The 9365-nt window shown below is 35.5% G+C and overlaps 1 protein-coding gene across 1 annotated transcript; it reads left to right on the top strand.

The window, feature by feature from the left end:
* Positions 7219-9365, top strand: LOC107613452 (GTP-binding nuclear protein Ran-3; the record flags this gene model as incomplete). The annotated part of the gene is given in 7 exon segments (XM_016315455.2): positions 7219-7253; positions 7524-7580; positions 7670-7787; positions 8306-8395; positions 8498-8677; positions 8775-8852; positions 9060-9365. Coding segments are annotated over 7 exon segments (628 nt in total), but the record flags the coding sequence as incomplete, so codon positions are not given.

The following is a 9365-nucleotide window of genomic DNA, read 5'->3' as shown; positions in this document are numbered from 1 at the left end:
GTTCCTTGTATTTGATTTACTGTTAAAATGTTATTGGATTGATCCTAATATTTTTCTATAACCAAATTATTTATAATACTTTTAGTTAATATCAATTCTATCTTTAGGGACCTAAAAAATTATTTTATCCTTTATTAATTTATTTACTTATTCTAGTTACCACTTTTTACTGTTTTATTTCTAATTTTTACTAAAACTTTTATTTAAGCTCAAAATTTTATTGTAATTACAATTTTGAGTCAATTAATTTATATAATTACTAATTTATCTTTGATAACACTAAGTTCAGAATTTTACTTATCTTTCAATTAAATTATATTTTTAACCCTCTTTTTATTCAAAAATGACCATAACACCCTTTTTACTTTTACACCTTTGTTTCATAGGATTAGTATCAGTTTTCTAACCTCTTTTTAACCCTTATACATGTGACTTTCATGATCATTTAGTGGCTGAATTTTCAGGGGTGCAGTTTTTTATTTTTATCCACTTTTAGTGACTTTTAAGGCTTGAAACTTAAATTCCAAGTGCTCTAAATAATTTCAGTGATTTCATACAATTTTCAGAGATAAATAAGTTTCATATATCACTCAAATAATAATCCAAAACAGAAAAGTATCACTGAATTTCCAGAATTAAGAATCAAGTACAAAATTACCACAAAGTGGCTCATATGAACACCGAAAACAAGCACAAACATACTGTAATTAATCCTAACCCTTACCTCTTATGTAATTCAGTTATTAAACCTTTCACATACTAGAAAACATGCACACAAGGGCAGAAGCACAACTTGTGATGGTGCAGTTTTGCTTTTGGCCGAAAGTGTCGCAAAAACGACGAAATTCAACTATTTTGAGCTCGAATCTCTCTAACTCCTTAGGCGTGCTCCATGGGTGTTTCAAGAGGAGTTCTCTATACATGGAGGAGAGTAAAAATTCATCATGACTACTGTTTTTTAAAAAAGAAAAGGAAAGGAGAAAGAACAAGAGTTCACCTAGCCAAAATTTCGATATAAACGCGAGGATTAGCAAAAACATGCAAGAGTTTGTGTTTGTATGGATTGAGTGCTTGGAGAACACATTAAGAACAATGGAAGAAGATTTGAAATAGGGGCTGGGACGTAGAGAACAAGTGCAAGAATTTTCTCTCATTCTCTCTCAAGAATTCGGTCAAAAGAGTGTAAAAATTTGAAAAGAATTTTGTAAATTTTGTGGAGAATGCTTCCTTAAATAAAAAATCAAAGTCTTGCTGAATTTATGATGGTAAAAGAAGCTGAAATTTTCGTGGTCAAGGGCTGGTCTTTAATGAATAAGGGGCGTGAAAATGAGGAAGCTTGGTCAGCGCTTGCATGTCGAGCTTATCCGCAATTAACCGTAGTTGGTTACTCGAGGTTAAAAGCACAGCCGAAAGGGATGAAAGGCTGAGATAGTCTCGTCCCAGAGGCTGAGAAGGAGAGACAATTTATTTGGGTGACAAGTAAGAAGATTTGGGGTCTCTAGGAGTTGTTTGTGGAATACTAGTCAGAAATTTGGTTCGGTGTAAATTTTACCGTGTGATAAAATAATTAATGGCTAATATTTATTCTTAAAGAAATAAATCATAAATGAATGACTAATATTAATCTTGGGATACAACACAATTACCAAGATAGAAATTATTTTTACCACTGGTTTCGAAATTTTCGGTTATAAGAGATTTTCTCGACGCATGCAAAACCGTCACTAAAAGTGAATTTCTACTAAAAAAAAGTCTCTAGTGAAGAAAATAAACCAATGATAAACTAATATTTATTATTTATTAGTCAAACTTGACTTAGGGGATTAATTACCTCATAAAGTCAATTTTGACCTTATTAATAGCTTTTTTCTATTTAATTTTTTATTTTTTTCTTTCTTTTTTTTCCATTGGGTCAACTTTACTATTTTTTATTGGGCCGTGGTTCGAAATTTTGCAAAATAAATTCTAAAATAGCCAAAGAAGTCTGTTTTACCAAAAATCGAATTCTTACCTAGACAATACCTATCTAATTGGAATTAGGATTCAAGAAAAGTATTATCTCGAATTAGGAGTCGGTAGAAAAATAGTTTATATATGTGTTTGACAAAAAGGAGAACAATTTGTGTGTGTGTTTTTTTTTGTGGGATTTTAGGGGTTGTGGTTAGAGAGAAATAATAACATTTACGACCAAGGCATAACATTGTCATTTGAAGTGGCGTTTCGGGCATATTTGCTGGCAACAAAACTTTATTCAACGTTTAAAATTAAATAGGGTCTCAAATTAGAGTGTTTATTTCTTCAAAAGTATGGGTGAAACATAAAGTAAGATTGATCAATCTAAATTGTGATGAAAGTGCCTTCCACTGTGAAAGTAGAACTGGTTTCATGAGTTTTGAGAGATAATTCTGGACTTTAGATCAAGGGTTGTCATAGAAGAGTGCATGACATGACTATTTTAATGGTAGAATTGTTCGCAATATGGCAATGTTTGATGCTTGCTTGGGAGCTAGGGTTCAGGAAACATAAATGTGAATTAGATCCTTTAGATCATATAGAAAGAGATATCAAAACAAAATTTCTTAACTTGAAGCACAATCATTATTGGACAATGAATTTTTACTTGAAGATGTTCTAAGTTATAATTTGAATTATGTTTTATGTTTGATTGATTAGAAATTTAAATATGTTTAATTATATATTTTACAAAATGTTTATTTAAAATTATAAATTTATTAAAATGGTTGTAAAATTATATATATTATTTATATATTTAATAATTTATTAATAAAAAAATTAATTAAAAAAAATTGACAGACTTAGCTCGTCAATCTACCGTTAGACGAGACGGGGATGAAATTTAAGACTGTTTTATTAAACAGAATAGAACAGACAAACCCACTAAAAAACTAACTTTTAGCATAACAAGTGTACTAATCCGTTTGCCACCTCTATGTAGGGATGGCAAAACTCCCCGAGATGCGGGGATCCCTGCAGGGATTGTCCCGAATGGGGATCTGATTGTGGGGAATTTTTTCTGCGGGGATGGGGATGGGGGGACAAAATTCTCCCGAAGCAGGCGCGGGGACTCAAGCAGGGATCCCCCGCCCCGTTCCCGCTATTCCCCGAAATTTATGAATTTCCTGAATTATCGTTAATAGTTTATTTCTCATATATGTTTTTTAGTCATTTCTCTCACACACATATATAGAAACCCAAAACTCCTAATCTTTATTTGCATAACCCTTCTTCAACTCAGAGATCCCTAACACTGTCCATAATCCATCCAACCTCTCTGCAGCCACCCTTCTCACCGCATCGTCACACATCATCGTGCCATCACCTTTATCGCGTCGTAATTTCTATTTGCGACGTTCTTTTTCGTAACTCTACTGTCGTGTCCATTCTCCTCTCCGTTGTTGCGTCTCCCACCTCGTCCACTGCTTTGTCCTTTGGCTCATCGTTGCGTCCCCCCATTGCGTCATTTCGAAAGAAGTCGCCATAGTGTCATTTAGACTTTTTGTATAAAATCTTGCAGTTTTTGTATAAGATAGCTACTTGTAACTCTATTCATATGGAAATTAATAAGTAGATAGAACTATTATATAAATGGGGAATGGGGTCCCCGTGGGAAATGAGGCCCCGTGGAGAATGAGGATGGAGAGCAATATTCCCTACGGCGGGGAATGGGGACGAGAATGAGGAGCAAATATGAGGGCAGGGATGGGGAGCAAGGGGGCATCCCCTGCCCCGTTGACATCCCTACCTCTATGCATAGGAATGCGAAACATGACAGCAAATACCCTTGCCACCCCAAGAGCTTGTGCAACATCGGATTGTAGAGAAATACTAGTTCCAAGTGAGACACTTGAGTCAGATTCTTAGAAATGATATTGAAGATTAGAGCAAGCTAGATTTGTTATGTATCTTTTTTTATTTGTCTTGAATTACTAAAAAAAAAAAACATATAAGTTACCAATTTCAAAAACGTTAATATAGTATATTTTTTGGGGTTAAATATGATTTTGGTCCTTAATGTAAAGGTCGAAAATTTATTTCGTTTTCGGCTTTTTTTTTCGCTACAAAATGGTCCCAAAGGGTTAACCTAGTTTTAAAATCGTCATTTTTACCAAATTTTTTATTTTTATTACTAAATTATCCCTAACTAAAAAAATATAAAATAAAAAAGAAAATGGAAAAAGATAAAAGGGAAGGTCGCACTTTTGGGGGGTGTTCCTAAGGAGGAAGAGGGGGAAGGGGGAACGGGGAAGGGAAGGTGGAGAATTTCCTCGCCGCTGCCGCCGCTTTCTTCCTCAGCATACACTCACACTAATGGCAAGAAAGGAGAGAGCAGAGGGAGAGAGAAAGAGAAGAGAGGAACGGAGCCGTTCTCGTCGCCACACCCCTGCCCTTGTCGCGATTCGCAGCGCCTCCTCGTCGCGATTTGCAATTCGCCACCACCGCATCGCCATTTTCGTCGCAATTCGCTGCGTCGCCACCACTACTGTAGCCCTTTCCACGCGATCCGCCACCACCACCGCAGCTCTCCTCCCCTCGCGATTCGCAGTTCACCGCAGTAGCCCCTCCTCCCCTACCACCACCGTAGCCCTTTTCCTTGCGATTCGCAGATCACCTGCTCTCCCTCAAGGTCCCTGCAGTGCTGTCTCAATTTTTTATTCTTTTTTCCTTTAATTTTTTAGATTTAAAGGGAGGTGTTTTGCTTTTGTTTATTCCATTGTTGTTGTTGTTGTTGTTGATGCTTCTGGTTGCTTCTGTTTATTGCTTGTTATTCCATTGTTGTTGTTGATACTTCTGGTTGCTTCTGCTTTTGCCTGTTTCTGTTTTTGCTTCTGCTTTTGGTTCTACTCTTGTTGTTGCTCTAATTCCATTATCCATTGTTATTGTTGTTATTCTTCTTCTAGTTGTTGTTGTTTGATTGTTGTTGATTCTGTTTCTTCTTTCTGCTTCTGTTTGCTTCTATTTCTACTTTTGTCTGTGCCTCTGCACCTCTGCTTCTGGTTGATTTTGGGGAAGAAGAGAGGAGGGATATTTTCGTCCAAAAAATGATTTTAAAACTAAGTTAAACCTTCGAGACCATTTTATAGCAAAAAAAGGATTAGGGACGAAATAAATTTTCGACCTCTATGTTAGAGACCAAAATCATACTTAACCTTATATTTTTGTCTATTTCTAAAATATAATTGGTACCATAAGAATTTCAAAAATTATTTTAGTATCTCAACCACTATTTTAAAACTTAACTCTCATCATTTTTAATTATTGTATATAGAATTGGGTGTGTTACAGTCGTCCCAGCGCACGAATAGTGTGTATTTTCACAATTTTGGAGTAAATACCCATAGTCGTCCCTGAAATTCACGTAAATATTCAATCTAATCCTCAAGATCCCGATTTTCCCATTGTAGTCCTCCAGATAGAGCTCTGAGCACTCAAAGTGGTCCCTGGCCATATTTCAGGTGATGACTCATCACTGGAGCGCTGACGTGGCCTCGGATTGCCACGCTGGAGGGTCCAACGGCTAGCTGAGCTGGCTAATTTTTAATTTGTACCCATGTTAGTCCCTCGTATTATATATAATCTTAAATCCCCAAATTTTCATATAATTCATCTCCTCTTCATCTTCATCTCTTCTTCTTCTTTTTCATACACTGCTTGCTGTTCATACTCTTCCGTCTGGGGCACCAATTTGAGGAACAATAAAAGACGTAAATCATGGGATAATAGTCAATAGAAAAGCTAAGCTACCAATCATATACCATTTTCTTCCCCTTCAGTTCTTTTTTTTAATCATATTTTTTTCATCAATTTAAATTTACCACTAATGTTTCCACCACGATGAACTTGGTTGATGATGGGCAATTACAATATTTATAAGCTATTTTAGTTCAAACCAAAGCTGGCCATAATACATCTTGTTTCAGTATTTCAGTAAATTAAAAATTCTTCTTCTGCAGTAAAAGTTGTAAGTACAAATAGCCTAAAAAATTGTAGCAAAAAATCACGAAAAAATTAAGCAAAAGCTTAGGTGTTACATATGTAAAGAGAAAAGAAAATGAATCAGGAGACAATTGGAATGGTATTAGTGACGTTGCCAGGTTTGCAATCACAAGTGCAAACATTTCTAAACCCTTGAACTACACGTTGTGATCTTCGGGAATGAAGCTTCACCACCTTCCTAGGCATCTGTAGCATCATCATAAACAGAACAATGCCATTCAGTTCCTAAAAAAAGCAGTCTAGGAATACTGAGGGTCAAGCATATCGAAAAATGACAAAACAGAAAGTAACAAACCATTCTCCAAACCAAGTCTTCAGGACCCAATGGTTGAGCTGGACTAGAATACAGGAAATGCCTTGAGTACTGGAAAACAAAATAAAAGCAATTAATGCCAAATAGGAAACAAGACAATGAACTAAATATCAATTTTAGAAAAATAACAAATATACAGGGTGATTAGTGGTTATATTGCACGGGGCATAAATTATGCTTAAACTTGCCATTGGCATTGGGAAACAGTAGAAAGTTTTCGCAAGGTTTCAGCAGCAAAAGATTGTACATAACCCAGAACACAAATCTTGGAAAGATTTTGTTGCATTTTTTTTATACGAGCAGCACTAATGCCTTTCAAAAAATTTAGAAGCCAACCTAAAGGATTTGAGGATCAATGCAGTTGCAATTTCTACTGATAAATAAACAGTTGGAAAGAGAGCAAGCCACACCCCCAATCTTTCACCTGAAAAAGCAAGGTTGAAACCTTTTCAAATCATGCAATGATAGTTTTAGGACTGTTATATGCATATGAATCTTCAATTAACTTGGTTTGAGTACTCAACATAGTTTTTGAGGATCAATTATATGTAAAGCATTCTTGCATTGTTAATTATGCAACTTTACATAACAATGTGATATAATAAATAAACTATATCAAATAAACTCACCAAATGTTGCTTGAGCAAGCTCCACATATCTGTTTTACCTTTTTCCAGGAATAGCTTCATGCAGCTGAACCCAAAGCCATAAAGTGTACAGCTGCCAACAATATGCTATGGTTAAAGAAAGAATTCCCCAAACTATCCACGAAAATCTCAGCTAAAGGCTTAATCCAAATCAAAGCAGTAAATATAACAAACAGTTGGTTTGCATAAAGGATGGTGCCACCAAACTATCCACAAGTGATCATGGACAGTTGATTACCCCAGCTTCAAGCTCGTTATCGTCGGCGATGGTGGAACAGGTTTTACTCTCATTAATATCTTTTGTTTTCGCTGTTTTTCCTTCTTTCTTTTATTTTCATTTCCGACCTAAAATTTTAGGCCTAGGTTTAGCATGTTTAAATGAATGTATAACTGAACGGATTGTTGGTTGTGGCTGGTGCTTAAATTCGTCGCTTGTTCTTGCGTTTTTTAATTGAATAACGTTGTTAGGAGATAGAATAATACCTAATTGATGATTATGAGCTTTGGCTTGATTGATATTAACTTATTTGGAATTTCTAATTTTCCAGGAAAGACTACATTTGTGAAGAGACATCTTACTGGTGAATTTGAGAAGAAATATGAACGTGAGTTAACTAGCATCTTACTTAATATAAGGATTTAATTTACGGATATATTTAATATGTAGGATTTATGTTTCTTTGATTTGTAACAGCAACTATTGGTGTGGAGGTCCACCCTTTGGATTTTTTCACAAACTGTGGGAAGATTCGTTTCTATTGCTGGGATACTGCTGGCCAAGAAAAGTTTGGTGGTTTGAGAGATGGATATTAGTAAGTTCTTTCTTTCGACATCATTGTATGAGAAAGTTTAATCAACATTCCCTGACTGTGTTGTTTCTGAAATTGCTTTTGGCTGTGCTTTTGAATTATATTTTCTGTGACTACTTGATATGATCATGTTACAGTGCTTAGCTTCTATGTTCTAACATAATTACTTCGTCATAATTGATAAACTTAGCATTCACTGATTTCTTGGTCATGCTTGTATCTTTCAATTGCAGCAGTTATGCTTCCGACTTAACTTTTTATGTCCACATTTCAAGGAATACTAGAATACACACCCGCGCCATGCGTGGGATTGCACAAAGTTACACATTGTTGCTAATTTTATTTGTATAGGAATTTAGCCTTTAGGAACGGTATTGAAATGTTAAATCTTTTTCCACTGACATGTTTGTATAGTTTTTGTATTTCCTCTTCCAGTCTATTATTTCACATTTGTTTCTGTTTATGTGTTGGGTTGTTCCCTTTGGAGTGTGTCTAACGTAGTGTGTAATGTAATGTTTCAGTATCCATGGGCAATGTGCGATAATTATGTTTGATGTCACTGCTCGGTTGACATACAAAAATGTCCCTACCTGGCACCGTGATCTTTGCAGGTAAATAAACTCCGTTAATCCCTTTTACTGTTTCATTTCTAATCATTTAATGCCTACTCAGGGTACCTAACCTGGTGCTTTCTCTGCATATCTGATTTTCAGAGTCTGTGAAAACATCCCAATTGTTCTCTGTGGTAACAAGGTTGATGTGAAGAACAGGCAAGTAAAGGCAAAACAGGTTACCTTCCACAGGAAGAAGAATTTGCAATACTATGAAATATCAGCCAAGAGCAACTATAACTTCGAGAAGCCTTTCCTTTACCTTGCCAGGAAGCTTGCAGGGTACGTACCTTCTCTGGTTTCTACTTTCTACTGCATAATAAATTATCAAGCTTTTAATATTATTATACTTATATTGTTATTTCTGTCATTTTTGCAGTGATCCCAACTTGCACTTTGTAGAATCACCTGCACTGGCTCCTCCAGAAGTTCAAATCGATTTGGCCGCACAGCAACAGTAAGCTTTCTGTCATGATAATATTACTGATATATTTACAAAATTCACCATAAAAAAATATATATGGATAATGGTTGTAGGATTAACACTTTTTAGTTTCTCAAAATGAGTTAAAAGCCTTGATTATTTCATAGTAGTCTTTATGTAGCCCATATGAATTTGTCTCAATTCCTGTGATTGATATATGTTTTTGGTTGGGTATTACAGGCATGAAGCTGAGCTTGTTCAAGCTGCTAACCAGCCACTTCCGGATGATGATGATGACACATTTGAGTAAAATCCCTTACAGTCCCCGGATCGCCGCTTTTTTTTTCTGCGTTGCTGGTTTTTGTGTATGCTACAATTTGTTTGAGGGTTGGATTATTGACCTTTGAGGATGAGTATTTAAGTAAGAGTTTATTGATTATGGTGTGTTTGGCTTGAACTTGCAAAAATCACCCTTATCAGTCAACCAAATCCCTTTACTTGCTAGATATGATGAAGATGATTATAAAATGAGTTGTCTTATGGGTC

Source organism: Arachis ipaensis, chromosome B08, assembly GCF_000816755.2.
Source record: "Arachis ipaensis cultivar K30076 chromosome B08, Araip1.1, whole genome shotgun sequence".
In the NCBI taxonomy this organism is placed as follows: domain Eukaryota; kingdom Viridiplantae; phylum Streptophyta; class Magnoliopsida; order Fabales; family Fabaceae; genus Arachis; species Arachis ipaensis.
The sequence above is the reverse complement of the archived record's forward strand: the minus strand, read 5'-3'. Positions and strand labels throughout refer to the sequence as shown.